Consider the following 27,871-nt stretch of genomic DNA (forward strand, 5'->3'; position numbering starts at 1 on the left):
TTCTTAACGCAATATTCTGTATCCTTTTAGCTAGATAGGATGACAATCAGTTACCAACAAGATTTCTGATACCATAATATTTAGCTTCTCTAGGAGAATACCGTGAACTGCAGAATCAACTGTTTTTGACAAGTTATAGAAAATGGTACCTGGCATTATCTTGCTTTTTAAATTTTGTATAATCTGCTTTGTGAACTAAAAAATAGCATGTTTTATGGTGAGATCCTTTCCAAATTGAGACTAAGTACCTTATCTTTTCCAGTGCTCGAGATGAAGTTAAGTACTGAGACTAGTTGGTAATTATTCATGCCTGTCATAATATCTTTCTTGTAAAGGAGTCTGAGAATTCATTTTGTCTGGAAATATCATGTGTAATAGTAATGTAATGGAATACTTCACGTATATGTGGAGAACAGGATTTTAGTGCTTTACCTGAGACATTATAAAATGTGAGAGAGTTTGGTTTTGTGGACGGTAATTATATCCTTAATTTCTTCGGCAGAGCATGGAGTAATTGTTATTCGCCTGTATGTATAATGGACATTCAAAAAGAATAATAAGCTGGAGGCTGGAAAATTAAAACTGTTGAAGGCCTTGTAACGCCACTGTCTACAGAAGAAGATGCGGTTCCTGTAAGAACGCTGAGCCCCCAAGGGATAAGGGTGCATGCCTATGTAACGACAGAGTGAACAAGTGCATGTCTCAATGTCCACTGCAATCAGTAGTGCTGAAAATGAATGAGTGTACAGATCCTTGATTGGCCTGCTCGGTCCCATGATTTGTCTCCCACACAGCATGTCTGGGGTGTGATGAAAAGACATATACTTTCATAACAGCATCCAGCCAGCAGTCTTCATAAAGTGATACAGCATGCATTTATGGCATGGCTAGAAATTCCTCAGGGTGACATTCAGAGCCTATTTGATTCTATGCCACAATCAGTTCAAGCATGTATTTGTGCCTTTGGGGGTCACACTTTCTGCTGCTGTAGATAATGGACATCAGTTTAACCACTTCGTATCTGTTATGTGATGAACATCTAAATAAAGTTTGATAAGCTCAGACTGGTGCTTCACAATATAATGTTTTCAGTTTCCTTCTGTTTATTTAGAATGTAGGTGAAAGGTGGGGTTTACAATACTATTGTGGACATTCCATCCTGTAATCGAAAACATCATATCACCACCTCTCCTATCATTGCCAATTACATGCTAGTAATAGTTGTTACTCTGGGTGGCAAACAAGCTATTCCTGAGTCACAAACTAATCTGAAGATTCAGCAAACATGAACTACTGAAATATTATCCAAACTCATACAGTCTTTTAAGATTATTTTACTGTGGGATGTTTGAGAGCAGGAATTTTTACCTCCATCAAGACAAGAGGCACTGCTGACATGGCTTGTAACAGCACAACAATCTAAGCTGCTGTATTTGGCAGTTGCTATCTCACAACCTACATCCATACTCCACAAATCACTGTGAAGTACATGGTGTAGGCTACTTCCTGCTTGTAACACACATTTGTGTTTCTTTCCTTTGCATTTTTGTATGGACAGCAGAAGTATTACTCCTTAAATGCCTCTAAGCCAATTTCATTAGTCTAATCTTGTCTTCACAGTCCCTACAGGAGTGATATGCAGCAGCATGTCATTTATTCCTAGATTCTTCACTTAATGCTGGTACTTAAAACTTTGTCAATAGGCTTTCAAAAGATTACTGACATCTGTCCTTAGCTGTCTGCCACTTCCAATTTTTGAGCATTTCTGTAACTCTGTCCCATAAGATAGACTCTTGACTATTCACGCTGCCCTTATCTGTATACATTCAATATCCCTTATCAGTCATATTTTGTATGAGTCCCAAACATTTATTAGTGTTCTAGCGTGGATTACTTGAGAATTTTGTAGACTGAACATTTTCCCAGTAGCCTACCAATCAACTGGAGTTTGCCACTTGCTTTACATACAATTGAGTCTATGTGGCCATTCCATTTCGTATTTCTGCACATTCGTATGCCCACATTTTTGTAAGAGTTGACTGATTCGAACTGTGATTCATTGATATTGTAGTCATAAAATACTATGTTTCTGAGTTTTGCAAAGTTCACAGTTGCCAGTTATGACTTGTATCATATGAAGCAACTGTGCCTGAATTAAAAAGAAGCGAATATTCCATTTATCATAGCAACAGGAGTGTACTATCTCTCTCTCTCTCTCTCTCTCTCTCTCTCTCTAAACTTGGAAGTTATTGCTCACAATGAATTCTGTATTACGTATATCCTCAAGAAAACAACAATATATCCAAGGAGAGTTCATTTTTAGTTTAACATTAAAAGGCACAAAATCTCTGTTACTCACCCAATGTCCTTAGCAACACTTCTGCCAACTGTGATCGCATTTTTTCAGACACCAGTTCATCTTTCTGACTTGCTCGCAGTATTTCTGCTCGTCCAGCAGTAGTGAAAACCATTTCAAACTGTTAAAAGACAAAAAGACTTCTATATCTGACTCTACAAATTTTCCTTTTGGCTGGCTATTATAATCCAAATTACAGGTGGTTTCACTGTGCATAGAAATGAGGATGTACCAAAACAAGAATATTTTATTCCTTACAGAAATATTAATTTCTAAATCACTAAATATCCTTGCTTTGATAAACTATTAAAACTGTAATAACTACCAGTATTGGTAAAAAGTTGTTTGCTATAAATGTGATTAAGTTTAACTCAAGTATAAAACACATGACAAGCCATAAATTAAACATAGAGGCACAGGTGCAAACAAAGACTTTATGGAACCCCCAGGTGGATTAAAACTCTGAGCTTGACCGGGACAGGAAACCGGAACCTTGGCCTTTTGCAGGCAACTGCTCTATCAACTGAGCAATCCAGGTATTACTCACGACCCACCCACACTGCTTTGCTCTTGCACCAATACTTCTCTTCCATATTAGACTTCACAGAAACTCTCCTGCATCCCTTGTGGACTGAGTGATCATCACTACTACCATTTATCATTTAAAAATAGTTTCTTAAATTCAAATTAATATTTATTAATTTGAATTTAAGAGAAAGCTAATACTGCCTTTACCAACTATATTATTTCCACCACTCTTTCCCTAATCCCAGCCCGAATAACACCTTTATAATATTTCCTCTGTCATTCTGAGAGTACAAACACAGGAATGCAAAGAACTTGAAACTTCATCCAATATTTTTTTTAAAAATTGATAATCTGCCACTGGCTCCATAATCAGTTGTTCACAAATCCAAACTACAATTAAGATGTCAGATGAGGTATGTGAAACGGGAGAAAGATTTGCACTGTGGTGCACAACTACACTCATGCAATGTCTGAATTAGGGAACATTGCTTATGGCTGTTCTCCATCAAAGGTCTAAAATTTATCCCTTCGTATAATGAATCGGACCAGAATCATACAACACCTAGATCAGTATATGCCATTATACTGTGTAGAAACAATGGCATTCAAAAGTTTATTTTTACACTGTGTGTGATGTCTCATCTGATACTAAACTTCTTTTGACCAGATTATAGGATAAAGCTTCTGGCAACAGGTTGCAAATATTGTCAAAGTGGAACAGCTACATAAAATTGTATCAGAAGCACACACCAGACTGAGATTTATTGGAAGAATCATAAGGAAGGTTAATTTGCCCACAAAAGAGGGAGCTTATAAAACTCTTGTTCAACTAATTACCGAATAGCATTTGTCAATTTGCAACACTTATCTTGTCAGATTAATAGAGGAAATACAGAAGAGCTAAATAAGAGCGGCAAATTTGTTCACAGATTCAGTTCGAAAGCGTGAGTCTTGGAGACCCTCATCCAACTCAAATGTTAAACATAGCCTTTGAAGTGGTCATGATGGAAAAATCAGATTTTGAGCCCATACAGAGACTTACTGACAGTCAATCTTACTGTACCCCATTTGTGATTAGAACAGGAAAAAGGAGAAATGATAACAGTACATGAAGTACCTTCCACTAAGTACTACAAGGTAACTTGGGGAGTATAGATGTAGATATAGAATCATACACATGTATTAATGGATAGTTTCAAATGATCTACCATATGACAGCCAGGATGATTATATTTCTGAATATTTGGATGGAGGTAGAAGGTGGGAAGTCTAATTTAGGTGCTATAAGAAGCTCTGTGGACTCACACATGACTTCTTGGGACTGGCATGATGTGTCTAGTAGCTCTTCAGTATGCGTTTCAACAGAAGTGTATACTTAGTATAGGCAACTTATCAGGCATGAAGACCTTTGGGAACAAATTCATCAACCTGTGCTGTTTCTGGCTTTTATCATTCATATGGGTGACATTAATACTGAATGGTAATTATCTAGGCTAGCTAGAGAGGAAGGTAGGAAGGTTAGTGTTTAACATCATGTTGACAACAAGGTCATGAGGAATGAAGCACAAGCTCAATCTTGCCTTAAGTAGCTTAGGGAAACCAAAGAAAAGCTAAATCAGAATGGACAAATGGTGATTTGAACTGCAGTCCTCTGAAACGCAAGATGTAAGAAAGGAATGGAGAGGTGCTGCAGTGGGCTTGTGAAAATACCCCCATCCCCAGTCCTCACAAGCTGTGAGACGGCTCATATCATATACCAGCTGTCATATTCCCATTTCTCAGCTTTCTACACTGGCATGATGAACACTAACTTGTCAGCAGGGTGAACTGACATGGTGTGTCAATACTGTGTTGCAGAATATGGTTGAAGGAATGCCATACCCTACCAAAATAAGTAGAAACTTAAATTTTAGACAGTCAGTTTTATGAAGTCTTAAACCATAGTATGTGCATTAAAATGTCTGGGATAGCAGGGTAGGGGTGGGGGAGGGTGTAGTGCTGCTTGTGGGGAAAGGGAAGGGCTGCTAGGTGCAGTCGCAAGGTCTGGGGAGGGGAGGGGAGTGGAAAAGGATAGAAGTAGAGGAGAGGAAAAAATGAAAAGGGGAGAGACTAGTCGATGTGTTGGTGGAAAAGAAGTCTGTGTAATGCTGGAGTGTGAGCAGGGAAGGGAGTAGGTGGGTGAAGGAAAGGGACTAGTGAAGACAGAGGCCTGGGGAGTTACACGAACATAGGATAACTGCAGGGAGAGTTACCAATTGTGCAGTTCAGAAAAGCTGGTGTTGGTAGGAAGGATCGAGCTGCCACAGGCTGTGAAGCAGTCACTGAAGTGAAGCACATTGTGTTGGACAGCATGTTCAGCAACAGGGTGCTCCTGCTGTCCCTGGACCACAGTTTGTTAATGGCCTTTAATGTGGACAGATGTGGGCTGTCATGCCCATGCAGAATGCAGCACAGTGGTTGCAGCTTAGTTTTATGTCAAATGAGTGTCTTTGCTGGTAACCCTGCCTTGATGAGATAGGTGACACTTCTGACTGGACTTTGGTAGATACTGGTGGGAGGGTGTATGGAACAGGTCTTGCATCTAGGTCTGTTACAGGGGATATGAGCCATGAGGCAAGATGTTGGGAGCAGGGGTGGAGTACCTATGGTCAAGGAACAGTACTGTGGGAGGGGTGGGAGAGAAGTGGGTAGGATATTCCTCATACCAGAGCATGACAAGAGAAAGCCATAACCCTGGCGGAGAATGTGATTCAGTTGCTCTAGTCCTGGGTGGTACTGAGTTATGAGGGAAGTGCTCTTTTGTGGTTGTACGATGGGAATGTGGGAGGTGGTAAGTGACTGGAGAGACAAGACATGGGAGATCTGTTTCTGTACAGGATTGGGAACATACTTATGGTCTGTGAAGACCTCAATGAGACCCTTGGTATCTTTGGAGAGAGACTGGTGATCACTACAGATGTGACAGTCATGGGTGACTAGGCCGTATGGAAGGCAATTCTTGGTATGCAATGGGTGGTAGCTGTGAAAGCTGAGGTATTGCTGGTGGTTGGTAGGTTTTATATGGAGGAGGTACTGATGTACCCCTCCTTGAGGTGGAGGTCAACATCGAGGAAAGTGGCTTGTGGAATTGAGGAGGGACCGGTGGAGCGAATGGGGGAGAAGGTGTGGAGGCACATGGATAGGATGTAATCACCCTCAGGCCAGATTACAAAGATATTGTCAATGAAACTGAACCAAGCGAGTGGTTTGGGATTCTGGGTTGTTAGAAGGGATTCCTGTAGATGGCTCATGAATAGGTTGGCATAGGATCGGGCCATGCGGGTGCCCATTGCTGTACCCCGGGTTTGTTTGTAGGTGATACCTTAAAAGAAGAAGTAATTGTGGGTGAGGATATATTTGGTCATGGTGACAAGGAAGGAAGTTGTAGGTTTAGAATCCATTGGGCATTAGGTAAGGTAGTGTTCAATAGTGGCAAGGCCATGGACATTAGGGATGTTAGTGTAAAGGGAGGTGGCATCTGTGGTGTCAGCGCCAGACACCACACTTGCTAGGTGGTAGCCTTTAAATCGGCCGCGGTCCGTAGTATACGTCGGACCCACATGTCGCCACTATCAGTGATTGCAGACCGAGCGCCGCCACACGGCAGGTCTAGAGAGACTTCCTAGCACTCGCCCAGTTGTACAGCCGACTTTGCTAGCGATGGCTCACTGACAGAATACGCTCTCATTTGCCGAGACAATATTTAGCATAGCCTTCAGCTACGTCATTTGCTACGACCTAGCAAGGCGCCATTACCAGTTACTATTGATGCTGTAAAACATGTACCGTCAAGAGCGATGTTCACCATTTATGGATTAAAGTTAAGTATTCCACAGCTACGTCCTTTTTTGCTAGTCTCATTTCCTTGACCTGTTCCAGACCTCACGCCAGCCTGTGTGAGCTAAAACGCGTACCTTTTGGCTTCCTCTCATAGTGGGTTGGCTCTCTTGCCAACCCATAACAGCATCAAAAGTGACGAGTAGGGCACCATGTGGTTAAGGTACAGGAACTGTGCAGAGTTGTCGGAAGAAAAGGTTGGTATCTTCGATATACAAGGATAGGTTATGGGTAATAAATTGAAGGTATTGGTCCACAATAGCACAGATTCTCAATGGGGGTACAGCAACCCTATCTGGAATCCTGTCCCCCATACTGTTCCTGCATTGCTGCCTGCCTCATGGAATCCCCCCCCCCCCCCCCCCCCCCAGATGGCCTTACCATCAAATCACCTATCTCCAGCTGCAACCTCTCCTTCCACAATGACCCTATCTGTTCAAATTCTGCCAGTCCATGGTCCTCACTTAGTCTTGCAAAACCATGTAAATCAGGTCCAAGCCTCCTTGCAATACCAAACTATAAAATTCTCCTGCTCTGCAATCACAAATTCTTGTATCCCATCTCTCACATCAAAACTATTGCACACCAGGAACAAGAGCAGCATGCCCAACACCGCCTCAAAAACTCTCCAACTTGTTCACCTCCTACTCTTCACTTTGACTATCACTATCCACCACCTCAACAACAACCTCCAAAACCATGTCCTCTCACAGCTGACAAACCCTGCCTTATAGACATACTACATTTACCACACCCTCAGAAACACCCTCCCACCACCACACCAAATCCAGAACCTAAACAGACCCAAAACACAGTTATGAACTTTTGCCATAAAAGCCTTAGTCCCATAGAAGTATCACGCCTTCCCAAAGGCCTCACCTTTTGCTCAACTCCAAAATACAATCATGCATGGCTTGTTAAAGACCTTCTCCCGATCCCTACAATGGGAACACTTTTTCACCATCAACTCTACCAATAAAACTGAGCCCAAAGCAAATTTTGAACCCTGCCTGACTCAGTTCACTTTTCCATCCAACCATGATCAACCCTCACTGCCCCCAAATCAACCACTACTAACATTCCAGAGTCTCTTAACCTCAAACGTTGCCTCACTATCATTACTCTAATACCTAAACATGTAAGGTAACCTTACATCTACAGAAAGAACTGCAATCCACCACCTAAAATCTGACCCTGAACTTATAATCCTACCTGCCGACAAAGGGTATCACCCTATGGTTCCAACCAACCAATACATACATACATACATACGTGCCTGCCTGCCTGCCTACCCCCCCCCCCCCTCTCTCCCTCCCTCCCTCCCTCTCTCTCTCTCTCTCTCTCTCTCTCTCTCTCTCTCTCTCTCTATCTATCTATCTATCTATGTATCTCCTCCCCCCCCCCCCCCTCCTCACCACTACCTCTCCCCACACTCCTAGCTTCTACATGCTTCCTAAAGCCCCTAAGCCCAACCACCCAGGAGGAAGCTCCATTGAGGCCAGTCACTGTGCCCCCACTGGGTGAATCTCTACTCTTGTGGACCAACACCTTCAGCCTATTAAACTTAACCTAACCACCTACATCAAAGACACCAACCATTTCCTCCACCGACTCTCCACAGTTCCTGTCCCTTTGCCACACGGCTCCCTGCTCATTGCTATTGATGCTCTCTCTCTCTGCACTAACATCCCTAATGCCCGTGGACTTGCTGCCACTGAACACTGCCTTTCCTAATGCCCGACAGATACCAAACCTACAACCTCCCTCCTGGTCACCATGACCAACTATATCCTCTCTCACAATTACTTCACCTTTGAAGGCATCACCTACAAACAAATCCACGATACAGAGATGGACACCTGCATAGTACCAACTACTCCAACCTATTCATGACCTATCTAGAGGAATCTTCCCTAAGCACCCAGAATCCCAAACTGTTCATCTAGTTCAGATACACTGATGATATCTTTGTGATCTGGACTGAGGGTGATGACAACCTATCCACATTCATCCACAAACTTAACACCTTCTCCCAAATTTGCTTCACTTGTCCACTCTCAACCCAAAAAGCCACCTTCCTCCATGTTGACCTCCACCTCAGAGATGGCTACATCTTTACCTCCATCCATATCAAACGTACCAACGACGAGCAGTACTTCCAATTCAGCAGATGCCACACATTCCATACCAAGGAGTCTTGTCCATACAGCTTAGCCACCCACGGCTGTCACATCTGAAGTGACAAACAGTCCCTCTCCAAACATACCAAGGGTGTCACTGAGGCCTTCACCGACGATAAGTATGCTCCCAATCCTGTACAGAAACAGATCTCTCATGCCTTGTCTCTCCAGTCACTTACCACACTTTCCACCTCCCACATTCCCACCATCCGGCCACAAAACAGTACACCCCTCATAGCTCAGTACCACTGGGTACTGGAGCAACTGAATCACATTCCCCATCAAAGTTTCACCTACCTCTTGTCGTGCCCTGAAATGATGAATATCCTACCCACTGCCTTCCCACCCCTCCCATAGGGGTATTCTGCTACTCACTGAACTTACACAATATCCTTGTCCATCCCTTCTCAACCACTGCTCCCAACCCCTGCCTCATCGCTCATATCCCTGTAATAGACCTAGATGAATGGGGCCTGTCCCATACATTCTCATACCACCACCTACTCCAGTCTAATCGCAAGCTTCATATAGCCCATCAAGACAGGGCTACCAGCAAAGGCACTCATTTGACATACAAACTAAGCTGCAACCACTGTGCTGCATTCTACATGGGCATGACAGCCCACATCTGTCCACATTAAAGGCCACCGACATACTGTGGCCCAGAGACAGCAGGAGCACCCTGTTGCTGAACATGCTGCCCAGCACAATGTGCTTGACTTCAGTGACTGCTTCGCAGCCTGTGGCAGCTCAATCCTTCCTATCAACACCAGCTTTTCTGAACTGCACAATTGGTAACTCTCCCTGCTGTATATCCTATGTTCCTGTAACTCCCCAGGCCTTGGTCTTCACTAGCCCCTTTCTTTCACCCACTTACTCCCTTCTCTGCTCACACTCCAGCATTACACAGACTTCTTTTCCACCAACACATCGACTAGTCTCTCCCCTTTTCATTTTTTCCTCTCCTCTACTTCTAACCTTTTCGACTCCCCCCCCCCCCCCCCCCCAAACGTCCTGACTGCACCAGGCAGCCCTACCCTGTGCCCACCAGATCTCTGGATGCTTCCACAAGTTGCACTATACAGTCCTCTATCCCTACCTTGCTATCCCTCCCCCTCATCATTGCAGCCTCCTCCCTAGTCCCACCACACAGACCATTTCTCCTATCAGGTGCAGTTACTCGTAATGTGTAGCAGTCTGTTCATTGGGCTTGTTTGTGGCTCCACATCTCCTCCACATGGTAACAGTCTATCCTTTTCATAATATTGTCATTATTCCATCCTAGATTTTCCACTGTTTGATAATCTCCAATGGGACGTGTAGTATAGTAAAGTCTGGGAGAGATTTTTTAATGAAATTTTTTGAGACTCACTGTTGAGAGTCACATTCTAGCACTGAGACAAGATAGTAATGTTCTATACAGTGGATGCACTGAAAATGGTACTAATAATGATTGTAAATTAGCATCACTGGCAAATGATGAGGTGTGATGGAGCTTATCAGCATAATTTAACACTCTTTTTTAATCTTCCCCAGGCACTTAGCTATCTCCCCTGCAGAGACTTTGATCCCTGATACAGACTTTAAGCTTGAAATTTATTACCTTGACAAACACCAACAAGTTTGGTCTCTACTAGGTTCTTTTCAGATTTACACATGTCTCATCACTATTCTGCTCTAGTTTGCAAACCACTGACCAAAGACATGTTTTGCTCTCCCTTTCATCCACCATGGCAAGTAGTCCAAGACAAATTGAGATGGAAAGTAGGGGCTGATCTTTTGTTAATAACACACTGCATTTTTTTTGTGTTCAGTGATTTGTACTTTTTGCTAAGGCTTGTGTGTGTGTGTGTGTGGGGAGGGGGGGACCATTTTAGTTAATTTTTGAACCTTGAGGAATAAATTTTTGATCATTGAGGAACAAATCTGACTATAAAACTATTCATGCTATAGAGTTGACTCTGGTGTCATTTTAAAGTTCTTGAACTATGCTTCAACTTGATATTCTGTGACACTACTGTGAGATTTATTTAGTTTGTCTACAGCCCAATTTTTTTATTTTTCAAAACCTCAAAAGACCCCTTTTATTTTTTCTTCAAAACATACTTGTTTCTTACATATGTTTGTCTGCCTTTAGTAAAATTGGATGATGGTCTGAGAGGCAAAATAATTTTTATACATTAATTTTTCTTAATTTAGAGATTGCATGGAATGGTCAAAATTTACAAGTACGGAATTTTTGTTGTAGCTTTTATCCTTCTGTTAGAAGGTAATTTTTCCGTTGCCATGTTTACAGATATTACCGTATTCCATGTACACTTTTCAAGTGTCAGTTAATTCACTTACATGCTTATTGATAAGGTGACTACACTATGTGATCAAAAGTATCTGGACACCTGGCTGAAAATGACTTACAAGTTCGTGGCGCCCTCCATTGGTAATGCTGGAATTCAATATGGTGTTGGCCCACCCTTAGCCCTGATGACAGCATTCACTCTCACAGGCATGCATTCAGTCAGGTGCTGGAAGGTTTCTTGGGAAATGGCAGCCCATTCTTCGCAGAGTGCTGCACTAAGGAGACGTATCAATGTCGGTCGGTGAGGTCTGGCATGAAGTCGGCGTTCCAAAATATCCCAAACGTGTTCTATAGGATTGAGGTCAGGACTCTGTGCAGGCCAGTCCATTACAGGGATGTTATTGTCATGTAACCATTCTGCCACAGGCCGTGCACTATGAACAGGTGCTCGATCATGTTGAAAGATGCAATCGCCATCCCCGAATTGCTCTTCAACAGTGGGAAGAAAGAAGGTGCTTAAAACATCAATCTATGCCTGTGCTCTGATAGTGCCATGCAAAACATCAAGGGGTGCTAGCCCCCTCCATGAAAAACACGACCACACCAAAACACCACCACCACCAAATTTTACTGTTGGCACCACACACTCTGGCAGATGACATTTGCTGGGCATTTGCCATACACCCACCCTGCCATCGGATTGCCATATTGTGTACCATGATTCGTCACTCCACACAATGTTTTTCCACTGTTCAATCATCCAATGTTTATGCTCCTTACACCAAGCGGGGCATCCTTTGGCATTTACCGGCGTGATGTGTGACTTATGAGCGGCCGCTCGACCATGAAATCCACATTTTCTCACCTCCCGCCTAACTGTCATAGTACTTGCAGTGGATCCTGATGCAGTTTGGAATTCCTGTGTGATGGTCTGGATAGATGTCTGCCTACTACGCATTACGACCCTCTTCAACTGTCGCCGGTACCTGTCAGTCAATAGACGAGGTTGGCCTGTACGCTTCTGTGCTGTTTGTGTCCCTTCACATTTCCACTTCACTATCACATCAGAAACAGTGGACCTAGGGATGTTTAGGAGTGTGGAAATCTCGCGTACAGCTGTACAGCTATTTATCCCAGATTTAACAATTATGAATTGATTCACATTGAATTAGATATTTATTTCACCTGAATCTTTATATTTTATTATTAGTTGGGCGTGAAATTGTCAGAACTGTCTGACAGAGATTCTACTCTTACCAAAGTGTAGCAACTTACATTGTAGCAAACACAGCACAAATCTGGTTTCTAGCACCATCTATGTCTTTTATATGTGCAAAATTATATTAGATTGTATTTGTGCTATGTAATGTTTCACTATATTGCATTAAATATGCTTAATTGCTTTTCTCCATCAATAACCATACATCCTGACAAGGATGAGTTCAAAGAAGTGCAAGTGGTCCTTCAATGAACAACTGTAAAAAGAATTTCTATTCATCAGTGAAATTAGTTCTTTAGACTCAAAAGAAAAGTGAGATGCAACAATGTGCTTCTGGTTTCACAAAAAGTCACATTGGACATTGAGATATACAACTCCATTTAAAAAGTGACAAACTTAAAATAAAAGTCTCCACAGCAGCATCAAGCGTAATAATAAAGTCTTTTGTGTACCTGATAAACTTTGTGGTCAGGGGACACATAAGTTGCAACTGACAGGGTCTTTGCGTATGACAGAATCCACCACAATCATAGCTTCAGGTCTATAGATTGTCCATCGAACCTTCTTCAAGCAATATTAGACACTAAATTTCTTGTGCATATACAAAACAGAGGCCATAATCATGAATGTGTTAGCTCTTCATGCTTTAGATATGTTGGAACGTCATCTGGAAAAGGTGACAATTATGTCACCTCTGAGTAATGCATCTAACCACAAAGACAATAAGGTTTTTTTCTATCCTTGTTAGATATTTTGGTTACAAAACTGGTGTCAAAGCAATAGTATTACAATAAAAATAACTGCCTGGAAGAACACCTACTCTTTGTTATTTTACATAACATGACGATCTAAATTTTATATCTCAGGAGCCAATTCTTTCTCCATCTTAAAATTTAAGCCACCATTTGTAAACACAATATGAAAAACATAAACTCTTTTTAAAAATAATGAAAGGCATGTTTTTATCCACAATGGATAAAAGTCTTATTTTCCAAAATATGTTTTCTTATCAGTAAAATCAAGCAAATGTTACACCATTGCTGTGTTACATGTCAAACTACAATTTAAACCAAGACCTTTACAATGACATCTGTTTCAACTTCCTGATATCAATAGTTTTGAAGTTACATATATATTTGTTTCATGGTGCTCCCAGAAAAATGAGAAATTTTTATTTCCTGAAATTTGAAAAACAAATGATCCATGCATCAAGAAAGTATGACATTTTGTAATATTTGTTTACTTGATGGTACTTACATTAAAAAACGAATAGTGAATATCTGACACTAAAAGATCCAAATCATTGGTTGATTTGATACAGACTGCCCCTTTCTAGCTACAGTACAGTCCTGTAATTGCCCATAGATCACAGAGTTGTCAAATGTTATTTTGCAAGGCAGTGTTCCTAATCATTATTCAACTGGTTAATTGATTGGCGACCATATGATAAATAAAATTAGAAGGAAGGTCAGCATTGGCCGTAATTTTGATGATTTATGAACAGCAAAGTCAATTTTCGATCACGAGGATCAGTTAATGCTGCTTTGTGCACATATATGCGTGAGTTGCTGACAGAAGGTGCAGTAGAAACCTCCCACAGGTGCACGCCTCCCACAGATAGTCTCCAGTGGCCAGCCCATGCTGATATAGTTGGCAGCCTGCACCTAGGGACACCACACTCACTGCACTCACACTCATGTGCACTAGTCGTAGGGTACATCATCATCTCTATAGATCCTACCTGATAAGACCCCAAAGCAATGAGCTTCATTGACCAATAATTTTGTAAGCTGCCCCTTAATTGATGAATTACTCACTTCCTTCTTCAACTAGTCTATGTAGTCATTCAGCCCTAAATTCCACCAAACTCAGATATGTTAGTGGATAATATGTTACATTTGTTTATGCTGCAAGTCAACAGATAGTCCTTCAATAATGCTTCAGTTCTCTGTAGGTTTTCCGTATTTTGGCACAGTTTTATTGTGTTGTGATTTCCCTTATACAACATAATTATCTGCAAACAGCCTCCTGGAGTTTCCAATGTGTTACACTGGGTCATTTATATACACTGTGAACAGTAATTGCCTTATAACCACTTCCTATGAGCAAAACTGAAGCTTCTTTCACATCTAATGATTTATCCCCACTGAAAGGGACATCATGTGTTCTATTTGCTAGGAAGTCACCATTTCAGCCACAAAGCTGGTTCACTGTTTCATAAGTTCACATTTTGTTGCTGTGCAATACTGCAGAACTGTATCCTACATCTAAATACATATTCCACAAGCCACTGAATGGTGCGTGGCAGAGGGTACCTTGTACCACTAATAGTCATTTCCTTACCCTCTCCTAGGCAAACAGAATGAGTGAAAAACGACTGTCTATATGCCTTTGTACAAGACATATTTTCTCTCTTCTTAGCTTCACACTGAAAGCCAAGAAATTCGGTATTGACTTGGGTTTCCCTATGTATGTCTTCTGGATCTCATGGACGAACAAAGTGAGCTGAGCCTCACACAATCACTGTTTGAGCAGTTCATGTTGGTTCTCACAGAGGAAATTTTTGGGCTCTGGAAAAGTCATAATATATGGATAGAATGTGTTCTTTTATTTTTCAACAAACTGACATCAAAGATATGGGCACTGAGTTAAGCACATCTGTCTGGTGATTTTTCTTGACGGAAATGTACTGCACATTTTTCCAATCACTTTGAATGCTTTGTTGTTTCAGCAACTGCAATACACAGCCACTTCATAGAGAGCCTTACTGTGATGGACTTAGCATTGTGTGGTGCCAATGTTGGAAGGAAAATCATGCATTTTCGTGTAATTTCTCATATTTAATTAAAATACCCCCAATAACATGGAAAATATGGAGTTATTCCAATATTCAGCATAAATTAAAAATGGAACAATGAGCACACCTTTTTGTAATCTTTACTATCTTCTCGTGAACAAATGCAAACTAGTAGGGAAAAAGATATCATTGCCATACTCAGCTTAAAGTAGTTACAAATACACACTGCTGTCTTTGCAGACTGAAACTTTGCACTGTTGAACTATATGGGCTCTCCATTGAGAAGTACTAAACAGCTAATTCAGAATTTACTGCTGAAGTTCTGAGAGCATCCATTCATAGAAGAGTCAACCAACATATTGCTTCCTCCCAAATATACTTTGTAAAAAAAAAACATAAAGGTAAAATCAGAGATATTCAAGCCTACATGGAGGATTACCAACAGCCATTCTTCCTGCAAACCATTTGAGACTGGAACAGAAAAGGGGAAAGTGACAATGGTACACAAAGTACCCTCTGCACACACTGTAAGGTAGCTTCTGGAGTGCAGATACAGATTTAGAATAATTTTGTAGGACTTGTGAAGAATACAACTGAAATGCTGAACAGGTAGTTTTTGTGTGATCAGTTGCAGTGGTAGGGAAGTAGAGGACTGTATGTATGGTCAAGATGGTCTACATAACAAGGTAGCTCAATATTCATCCTGTGGTTGCCTAAAGGAAGATGCATTGGTAATAAAAAAAGTTCATAACTACAATGAAAGTCAACTGCATGTAATATTGACCACTGTAATTTTTCAATAAGCAGTAATTTTACAAATAATCAAAGGTGTGAAGACATTTTGGCTATTTCCTAATGTGAGTTGAGTTAACTAGAACCTTAGGAAAGTGGCCCGCATATCAGGGCAGTGGTGATCTGTGTACCACTACTTACTTCCCCACATGAGAATATTTATAATTGGCTGAAGCATAAGTGAAATGGAACCTCAAGAAAAGGCAGTTGATCCTCTTCACAAATGAAACCATACCTCCACATATATACTCTGCAAACCACCATGAAGTACATGACAGAGGGTAAGTCCCATTGTATTAATTATTAGGGTTTTGTCCCATTCCATTCACATACGGAGTGTGGGAAGGATGATTGTTTGAATGCTTTTGTGCATACCATAATTATTCTAATCTTGTCCTCATGATCCCTATGTGGGTGACACGTAGGGCCTTGTAGTTTATTCCTAGAGTCACCATTTTAAGCCTTGTCTTGAAACTTTGTTAGTTGACTTTCTTGGGATAGTTTACATATATCTGCAAGAGTCTGCCAGTTCAGTTTCTTCAGCATCTCTATGACACTCTCCCACAAGTCAAACAAACCTGTGACCATTCATGCTACCCTTCTCAGTATATGTTCAATATCCTCTGTTAGTCCAATCTGGTATGAGTCCCACACTTCTGAGCAATACTCTAAAATGGTTCGCATGAATGATTTGAAACCAATCTCCTTACTAAACTAATTGCAGTTCCCCAGTATTCTACCAATAAACTGAAGTCTACCAACTGCTTTACCCCTGACTGAGTCATTCCAAAAGTGACCCACTGATATTATACTAGTACAATACAGTTTTTTCATTTTGTGAAGTGCACAATTTTACACTTCTGAAGATTTAAGGCAGTTTGCCAGTCTATGCACCACTCTGAAATCTTATCAAGATCTTGCTGAATATTTATGCAGCTTCTTTCAGACAGTACTTCATTATAGATAATTGCATCATCTGCAGAAGTCTGAGGTTACTATCAATATCATCTGCAAGGTCATCAACACGCAATACGTACAGCAACAGGTCCAAAACACTTCCCTGGAACACACCTGAAGTTACCTCTACATCTGACAATGACTCTCCATCCAGGATAACAAGCTGTGTCCTCCTTGCCAAAAAGTTCTCAGTCCAGTCACAAATTTCAATTGATACCCCATATGATTGTACTTTTGACAGTAAGCTAGATGGGTACTGAGTCAAATGCTTTTTAGACATCAAGAAATACTGCTTTCAGTATGTCATGTGAGAGAAGTGCGAGTTGGGTTTCACATGATCAATGTTTTCGGAATCCATGCTGGTTGGCATGTAGGAGGTCATTCTGTTCAAGATACCTCATTATGTTTGAGTTCAAAATATGTTCCAAGATTCAATAATAAATTGATGTCTAGGATATTGGATGGTAGTTTTGTGGATCACTTCTACTACCCTTCTTGTAGATGGGTGTGATCTGTGCTTTCTTCCAAGTCCTGGACATGGTTTTTTGTTTGAGGGGTCTACAACAGATACTAGTTAGAAGAGGGACTAACTCAGCCACAAATTCAGTATAGAATGTGAAAGGGGGGCCTGTAGCTTTGTTCAGTTTTAACGATTTCAGCAGTTCCTCAACACCAGTGACACTAATACTTATTTCACTCATATTTCCAGTGGTACAAGGATTAAACCGGGGGCAATTTTCCTGTGTTTTTCTTTGTGAAGGTACATATGAAAACGGAGTTAAGCATTTCAGCTTTTGCTTTGCTACCCTCAGTTTCAATTCCTGTCTCTTTTGGAAGGGAGAGGACACTAATTTTGGCGCCACTTGCAGCCTTTACATGCTCAAGGCTATGGCTTTTAGAGATCTTGCCAAATCATTTGGAATTGTAGGGCTGAATAATTTCATCTAAAATGGCAAGAAATCATTCTACAATGTGAAAGACACCATCAGCAGAGAACCAATTTGGCTATCCAATACTTTGAGGTGTACAACATTCAAATTATGACATGATCAGAAAACTCTATGGATTTCTGTAAGCTTTTGGGCTGCAGTTGGACCTAATTGGTCTTGTTAACCCTCTCCACAAAGCTTTTGGGCTGCAGTTGGACCTAATTGGTCTTGTTAACCCTCTCCACAAACACTACAATTTTTAAAAAGTACTCTCCAAAGACAGTGGATAAATATATTGGAGCTGGCTTAGATTTTTATGAACACCACACAAGCTTATTGTAAGGTAACCCTATTCTTTAATAGTCAGAATGCTGCTTTTTCATAATGATCTCTTCAGAGAGAAGTTTCTGGAAATTTAATTTCCACCAACTATGTTACTGGAGTTGATGGTTTCCACCACTCCCAGACACTGTACAATGTGATTAAGATCATGATATGATGTCGAAGTCTACTATATTTTGACTATATATGAAGTGGGTAACATTATATTTCTCTGCATCTGGAGTCAATTGATAAAATGGCACCATCCTGAAAGCTTGCTAACATTTGACATTTTGTTTGTCCATATTTATTCAGAAGCTGAGCTATAATGTTGAACACATTTATTTGCCAATAAGCTGCTTAATGAGAACTCTATAAGGCCAATGGTTGCCTTACCTCATACCGTTGTTTCTAAGAGAGACTGGTAGACTTTGATTGCTTGTAACTTTAGCTGTTTTCCATCATGACTTGCATTTACTTCAGTATTTATATCTGGATAGTGTACAAATAATGTAATTCATTTTTATTCCTAGTGTTACAATTAAGAATATTACTGCTGTTTTCAAATTCTGAACAACTGTTAATGAGAAACTCCGTATGCACCAAGTATATCTTATAAGCTGTGTTAGTATGCATTGGTGCCGAAATGGTTGTCTTCAGGAGGCTTTATGACATACACAATACATGTTACCTTTATTAGCAAAATAAATAAGCAAACACAGATAAAATGTTCTAACCTTAAGCATATACAAAGATGATAACTGAAAAGCTTCACAAGCCAAGATCACTAAAAAAAAAAAGCATTTCATTGGATGACCAGTTTTGACAGAGCTATGCTGTTATCATTGCATCTTATTCTGTATTTTACGACATGTTGTCCATCAGTGTTGCAGGTTGCTTCACATTGCTTATAAAGTTCCCACTACCATGAAGATCGGTATACATCAGCATGTCAAATGTAGAAGTATTATGTATAAACAATATAATTATGCTTATGTTTGTACATAATACTTTCACATTTGGCATGCTGATGTATATTGACCTTCATGGCAGTGGGAAGTGTATATACAATGTGAAGCAACTTATGACACTGTTGAACAACATGTTGTTAAAAAAAATTTAAAGCATAACATCCAATAGTGACAGCTTAGTTCTGTCGAAACCAGTTATCAAATAAAGTGCTTTTTTAGTGATCTTTGTTTGTGACATTTTCTTCAGTTATCATACATTGCAGATCACCCTCAGACTGACCACACATTGTAGATCATCTTCAGACTGACCATGTCAGGAATATGTAACACATATGAAGAACTATAATGTGTGATTTACAGTTAAAGTTCTTATCAATATGTACAACTAGATTCACTGAACATTCCATTACAAAAAGTGTTCCATGAGGAATAGTAAATTTTTTAAGAGATGGAAGGACAGACTAATGCTAATAAAACAGCCTATACAAGATGTGTCCAATTTTTTATTGTTTACAGAGATACAGTTTATTACAGAGACAAATTTTTATTACACATGTTGGTACTCCAGTTGCTATGGATTTATTTACTGATTGTCATTTTTGTTTTGATGTCCAAGTTGTGCTTGTATTTACATAATAGAATTTTTGATCTGCAATGGGGACTGTGATTTGTTGGGCAGTTCTATTGTACTATTTAAGTATACCCTATGTATTTACAAACACTGAGTATACTGATATTGTATTTGTGCACAGGTTTTGTAATAGATATGCTGCTACTGCCTGTAGTGGATACAATAGGTGATATTTTAACTGCAGAGTACCAGATTCGAGAATGTTTATTCATGTTGTCATTAAACTGTGAGAGACTTGTGCAGAGCCCAGAAGTTGTATTTCATTTAAACACACAAATAAATACTTTAAATGAAGTACAGGACATTATTCACTTGATAGAACGTAACAGTTCAACAACTGCACACAGATTTCTACACATGTCAGCGTTCCAAATACAAGAATATGGTGGATATTATGTGTGCACAGCCTCTGTGCTTACCATTTATAGTGAATTAGGCACCTTCAAGATGGATGTGAAGGTAGTCAACTGGACTTCTGTCGTTAGCTAATTGCAATTCTCCAAGTAATCCCTTTAATATTGTTTACTGAGAAAGCCACGTTCATGACTGTATCAATAACACTTGTAACTCACATTGGTCACTTGATGAAAATCCACATCCTTTTGTGAACACATTTTCAAGAATGCTTCTCTGTAAATGGTATGATAGCCAATTAGTTGACTGGGCTCACATGACACACTGAAACTTTTGGATCAAGGCAGTCAGGTAGATGCAGTATTTCTTGATATCCAAAAAGCATTTGACTCACTATCACACCTACACTTATTGTCAAAATTACAATTAATTGGATGTCAAGTGAAATTTGTGACTGAATTGAGGACTTTTTGGCAGGAGGACACAGCATGTTATCTTGGATGAAGAGTTGTCGTTAGATATAGAAGTAACTTTGAGTGTGCTGCAGGGAAGTGTGTTGGGACTGTTGCTGTTTATGTCATATATTAATGACTTTGTGGACAATATCGATACTAACCTCAGACTTTTCAGAAATGTATAAATGTGCACTTCACAAAACAAAAAGCATAGTATATTATGACTATAATATCGATGAGTCACTGTTGGAATCAGCCAACTCATACAAATACCTGGAGCCAATTCATAGAAATACCTGGGTATCGCACTTTGTACAGATACAAACTGGAATGATCACACAGGCTCGGTCATGGGTAAAACAGGTAGTAGACTGGTTTATTTGTAGAATACTTGGCAGCTGGTGACACTTGAGCACACACTGTCTGGAGGCAGTGTTCCTGCATCTGACATTATCTAGTCAAGCTGACTTATAAGGGATAGTAACATTTTTGATTATTTGTTATATTTAGAGGTGGAAAGTGCCATTGTTGTTTGATAACATGATCAAGAATCAAAGAAAAGTCACATCTGTTAAATACATACAAGTCTGCATTTCGAACAATTTGAAGCAGAATAACCATATAAAACAAGCTGAAAAGAAATCAGGTGCCAAGTTGGAAATATTTCTGATCAGTTTACAAGTCTTATGAGATACGATCACTACAGGAAGTAGATAACAAAGAAAAAGAGAGTGGCATATTATGCACCAAGTTAATTTAGTAAGTGCAAGAGCATCACAAAGACATCCATGAGATTACTTTGGAATACACTACAAAAGATGCATTGCACATTACGGAAATTTCGAGAGTGTATATTTCAAGAGAAGAGATGAGTAACACACTGCTCCCTCCCGTATATCTCTTACAAAATCACCATGACAATAAAATCACATAAATTTGTGTTCATATGGAGGCTTCACATGCACTATTCATGAATGAAACAGGAAAGATAGTAGCTATAGATGTTACTCCATCTTGACAAACAAGAAACAAGAACTTGATACAATGTGTCTTTTCACTAAGTAATGTACTATGGCAACAATGTGGGCAGTTCATTCAGCACACAAAAACAATATAAAGAGTTAACCTGATGTTTGAGATGATGTGTGAAATACTTAGTTAATGGCATCATCCACTGCACTGTAGTTTAGAATTGTGTGTCACACAAAGTGCTTATACGGAAGGGACAACTAAGCAGTCCTGACTGGCAAACAGTCAACTCTTATACGGTCACCCAGTCAAAGATACAGCAAGGGTTTCTCCTCCTAGCACCTACTTATATGAAACAATTTAAAACTGTGAGTACCAACAACAAACAGCAATGTACTTATGTTGTCAGAACCAAAGCAAAAACATCATTAGGATTTGTTCTTAGTGTGTGTCAACATCTTTTGTAGAACAGAGGACATTACTATGCATTTTCCATTCACTTGAAGCTTCTTTTGCTTTTGTGATATGAAAAAGGAAACAAAAGTGAATTAAAACATCAAAAATATCCATTTTGCATAATTTATTACCCAGAAATTGCTGCAGAGTGAATTATGTATCAAACAAAATCAAATATTAATAAAGAGGAGGAGTAGGTTCAATCAGCTGATACCATTTTTGGCTTTAATCTGAAGCATAATGATGTAGCATGTGATGTCATACAAATGCAAACAGAGATAGAACCCAACATTGACAATAGCTATTTATTTGTTACATTATTATTTGGAATGTACATTGTGGTAACAAACTAATCTGTAGTGTAGCTTAAGGTCTAGGTTTGGCTGGAAGGTTAGTCTGGTTGCAAGCAAAACCCTATGAATGTCAATACAAAATCTCAATTTGTAGTGACACCAACCAATGTGATATGAGAATAACTATAATTCTTGTTATGGTGCATATTTTACATGTACTGGACTTCCATGAGTGATTTTGTGTCCACTGTTTTGATGATGCCATGCATCAAAACAGATAGGTTGTATCAGCAGGTTTCCAAACAAAAATATATCTAATACCAAATTAGTTGATGCATGCTCAATTCTGAAATAATGCCTCCTACACAGAATGAGAGTAACAACGAACTTACAATGTTCTCTAACCTAAGAAATTGAACTTGCATTTGGAAGGAGAGGGAGTCAACAATCCATCAGGCAGGTATTACTTACATTTTCTCATAAATTTATTTCATGTGAATGCCAGTGTTTTTTTTTTTTTTTTTAAAAAAAGAGTACATATACAATTTACAATTTCCTGCCCACCTTCCCTATTTGAGCTTATGCTCTATCAATTGTGATGTTAAACCTAAAAACTGCTGCCTTCCATGAGCAGCTTCATCACTTTCACTTTAAAATTGCTGACAAATACATCTCCATTGACAATATTGAGTTGCCACATGTTCTCCTAATTCAGTGGCTGAATATGATTTCTGAGTATGTTGCTGAAAGTGCAGAATAATTCAAGGTCATTCCAATTACTATGTGAACTGTAGCTCTGAATAATACCAAACAAGAATATTTCTAACTATACCCAGGAGGTGATAAGGTATCCAGTGGAAAAGCTGTAATAGAAAATGTACAAGTTAGAAAGCTGTGTCAAAAGAACAGATGCATTTCTGGCTTACTTGAACTTCTATAGCAAATGTTGTGTACCAAGTCATATTTAAACAATGTTCCGTGCTATAGAGAGAGCCATTAACTGGACCACAACGTCACTGGCTGGAGTGTTTTAACATAATAAAAACAATAAATCATTCACAATCAAGCCTCTCTGGTACAACGGTGATCAGGGAATGTCGTATTTTCTGCAGCGATCAGAGAGATTTACTATTCACAGCATTTACAGAGCTGTAAATTTCAAATGTGGAAGAAGGCAAATATTATATTTACCAATGCGTATTTGAGAGAGTTATTGCTCCCTTGTCTAACATTACTAAACAAGTATTGCTGTATAGATCTGAATGGAGATTTTATGGTTTGCTATTTGTACTTCTTATCATTCGGTACAAAGGGTCAGGATTTAACTTTGTTCATGTGCAGGTACACTATTTTCAACTTAGGGCTGAACTTTGTCTTGAAAATGGAATTTTAGGGAAGTAATTGTAATCAACATATTGCAGTGTTGTGCATTAACACTAAATTCATCACACTGCAAAACAACTAGATCAACTGAGCCTACCAATACCAAATGTCAGCTTCATCCTGTAATGTACCAATGATGTGGGGTTGCCACGAAATACGTGTGCAAACAGAACACTGGCAATGTTTCTTCCGGGTCTCCATTTGTTTCTTAAATGTACGAGGGAGTGCTGAAAAGTAATGCCTCCGAATTTTTTATGTGGAAGCTCTTAAGGCTTTTAAAATAAAACAAGGGTAATTAACTCTCTACATCTTTATTCTCCAAGTCTACATATCTGCAGCCCTCTGCTACCTGAGGATTTCAAATTGTAGTGTGTAACTTAACTAAATCAGTCTTTGAGGAACAGTGTGGTGTAATTGAGTTTTTTTGTCCGCACATGGGCCACCCTCTCTTTCAGCAAGTCAATGCCACACCGTACACGAGTTCTGTGAGATCTGCAACAGTCTGACATCTTAGGTTCACTATCATCAGTCATCCTCCATATAGTGCCAAACTGGCCAATCCAATTTTCATCTGTTTCCAAAACTTTAGGAACAACTTCAAGAACTGCACTTTGTGATGAAGCAGTGCAAGCTAATGTGAGGTTGTGGCTCCATAAACAAAGTTAATCATTCTACATTGACGGTATTAACAAACTGGTTTCTCATTGGGAGAAATGTGTTCGTTGCCAGGGTGACTGTGTTGACAAATAAATATGCAGACATGAAAAAGAAAGATGTAGAATGTTAACAATGTTTGTTGTATTTAGAAACTTTAGTGAGTTTTCACACACAAAATTCGAAGGCATTACTTTTCTGTATGCCCTTAACGTAGTAGTGACATATTGATCTGTAGCATACCTCACAGTCTAGGTTAGGTTGAAACTGTGAGTTTCGTAGTGTTGACGAAACGGTACCCAACGCTTCCATTAAACGCTATATTGTAAGCAAACACACTTCTAAACAGTCCAACTTACATTATGCAGGAGTTACGACAGATCACGAAGACATACTTGTGTCGTTGTCATTTTTAAAGAACGTTACGAATGTCTGTTTTAATGATTTTTATCTCGTATCTTTTATTGTTTGAATGCCAAACAGTGCCTTTGGTAGCTAACCGTAGTAACAAAACCTATGATGTGCACAACATTCAAAATCGCATGTAAAATAAGATTGACTTGATTAAAGACAAATGCATAGCTTCGCTTTGATATCTACAATGCAAACGAATGACACAAGTCGACCTACTCACCACTCTAAAATGTGTTTTTTGCTGCAGTGGGGCGTTTTAACTTAACTATAAAAGCGAAAGATAAGCTGTCACAACGCTACAACGTCTCTCTATAACCTTACAGGACACAATTACAAACAAAAGCACGGGCAAGAATTAATATTCTGCGCTCTACTGGCGCAAATTAATCAAAAATTTCTTCATTAGATAATTTACGAAGAAAGCGTTAAATGACTTAGTATTGAACATCAGATAACATTGATACAATCCATTGCTGTACCCCATCCCCTAGTCACCGGGAAAAAAAAAATTCACAGAACATTTTCATCTTAAACATAATTGCAAATGCTTTTTCTGCTCGGCAAGTTGGAGTTAGAATTTATAAATTTGTTTTCCATTCCGTAAAACTAGCATTGGAATGCACTTTCCCCAACGCAAAATTGCTTTCCTTATTCTAGATGGCTCTGGTTGTTCAGGTTGGTAGTCATGGGCAAGAAATCGCGAACTGTTACAAGAAAAGTGAAATATTTAGGTGCGTCCACATGATGCATTTTTTCTGTTCAATCTTGCGCATGAGCTTATATTCCCTAACCAACAGCGCAACTACTCTTGCGCATTTGTGCTGCGCTGTTCAGCAGCCGACAGGTACATAGGGCCCATGTGAGTTTCGTTGTGTACTTCGTTCAGCTCGCTCTGTAAGACGATTTGTGTAGTAATGTCTTTTGACTCCAAAGTAATCGAAGCAGAAAAATAGAAGAGGAAGTCCATTTATTCTAGAAAAGTACAAGGTATACAACTTGGCTTCCGCCGTTTCCCGATACGGTAAGCAGCGGTCGAAAGAAACAAATCGCAGACGTCAGGCAGTTAGCTCGGACCTTGGTCAACATAACCTCATTCAAACAATTCGCGGAAAGACCACAAACATAAGATAAGAGAGATTAGGACTTGTACAGAGGCATATAGGCAGTCATTTTTCCCTCGTTCTGTTTGGGAGTGGAACAGGGAGAGAAGATGCTAGTTGTGGTACAAGGTACCCTCCGCCACGCACCGTATGGTGGATTGCGAAGTATGTATGTAGATGTAGATTGTGGCGCATGTTGGAACAAATGATGCCTGTTGTCTGGACTCTGTGGTCATTCTTGGGTCATTCCAGCGACTGCAGAAAAGGTTGAGAAGACCAACCTTGGTGTGAAATTTCAATGAAGCTCACAATTTGCAACATTATCCCCAGAACTGATCGTGACCCATTGGTTCTGAGTCTAGTGGAAGGGCTGAACCAGAGACTTCGAAGGTTCTGTGAAAAGCTAGGCTGCGACTTCCTGGGTTTGCGCCATAGGATTGAGAACTGTAGGGACCCCCTAAATAGGTCAGGTGTGCACTACACATCAGAGGCTGCTGCTCAGGTAGCTGACTGTGTGTGGGGTGCACACAAGCGTTTTTTAGATGAGGCGACACTCCATCCAGTCCAGATAACGATAGGTGTAGGAAACCCAGAAGTATCTGTTTAAGATCGAAAGAAATGCCTCCCACAGGTGGGAGAATTAAAATCCTAATACTGCCAAAACATTCGTAACAAAGTGCCAGAGTTTGAAGTGCTCATGAAAAGCAACGAAGCTCACAAAATAAAAAAGTAATAGAAGTGAGATTTTTGGGGAAAATTGAAGTGTATATCGAAAGGATAGGCAAATGGGAAATGGAAGTGGTGTATTTGTCACAGTAGACATTGAAGCTGCATGTGAGATTTTTTGGGCAAGGCTCAGTATGGGGGGTGGCAAATGGATCCTTCTATCGCCCACCAGGCTCATCTAGTGATGTAACCGAAAACTTTAGACATAACCTCAGTTCAAATGTACATAAGTTCCCCAGTCATAATGTAATCATCAGTGGAGACTTTAATCATCCAACAATTAATAGGGAAAATTGCAGTTTTGTTAGTGGTGGGCATGTTGAGATAACCTGTGGAAATTAAGTAAATGCCTTCTCTGAAAACTAACTATAACACATAAGTCAGGAAGCCCACTTATGATGGAAATATATTGGATCTAACAGCAATAAATAGACCTGACCTCTTTGAGGATGTTTACATCGAAACTGGTATCAGTGGTCATAATGCAGGTGTGGCAACAATGATTAACAAAGTACAAAGGACAACGAAAACAAGCAGAAAGCTATAAACATTCAGTAAAGTAGATACAAAATCGGTAGTGTCATACCTCAATGAGGAGCTTGATACTTTCAGCACGGGTCAGGAGCATGCAGACGAACTCTGGCTCAAGCTTAAAAGAATAGTTGACCATACACAGGATAGATATGCGCCCAGTAAAACAGTGCATAATGGCAGGGAACGTCCATAGTATACAATCACTATAAAGCAATTTCTAAAGAAACAGAGATTACTGCATAATAGGTGTAAAACAAAGTGTAAGACTATAGACAGAGAGATGCTGAATGAAACACGTTTGTCTGTCAAGAGAGCAATGTGTGATGCATTCAGTGATTGCTATAGCAGAATATTGTCAAGTGATTTTTCACAGAATCCAAAGAAATTCTGGCTGTATGTAAAGGCTGTTAGTGGCACCAAAGTTAACAGGAACTGACATTGAGGGTCGCAAAGCAAAAGCTAAAATGCTTAACTCCATTTTCCTTTACAAAGGAAAACATAAGAGAATTGCCCCAGTTTTATCCTCGTACCACTGGGAAGACGAATGAAATAAGTGTTAGTGTCAGTGGAGTTGAAAGACTGCTGAAAGCATTAAAATTGAACAAAACTCCGGGCTCTGATGAAATCTCTGTCACATTCTATACTGAATTTGCGGCTGAGTTAGCCCCTCTATAATTTGT

General features: G+C 39.7%; 1 protein-coding gene across 2 annotated transcripts in view; it reads right to left on the reverse strand.

Annotated features, from left to right (window-relative positions):
* Positions 1-25,321, reverse strand: part of LOC124556710 (peroxisome biogenesis factor 10-like) — a 121,917-nt gene extending 96,596 nt beyond the window's left edge. The window contains exons 1-2 of one of the 2 annotated variants that reach the window (XM_047130695.1): positions 25,052-25,321; positions 2,360-2,477 (exon numbers count right to left, since the gene is read on the reverse strand). In XM_047130695.1, the coding sequence (XP_046986651.1) occupies positions 2,360-2,471 (112 nt within the window). In that variant the 5' untranslated portion in view covers positions 2,472-2,477; positions 25,052-25,321. Of the gene's footprint in view, positions 1-2,359; positions 2,478-24,776; positions 25,007-25,051 lie in introns of those variants that run through there. The other variant, XM_047130696.1, reaches the window with a different exon arrangement.
* Positions 25,322-27,871: the final 2,550 nt, after the last annotated feature.

The sequence above is a fragment of the Schistocerca americana genome, chromosome X, assembly GCF_021461395.2.
Source record: "Schistocerca americana isolate TAMUIC-IGC-003095 chromosome X, iqSchAmer2.1, whole genome shotgun sequence".
Classification (NCBI taxonomy): Eukaryota; Metazoa; Arthropoda; class Insecta; order Orthoptera; family Acrididae; genus Schistocerca; species Schistocerca americana.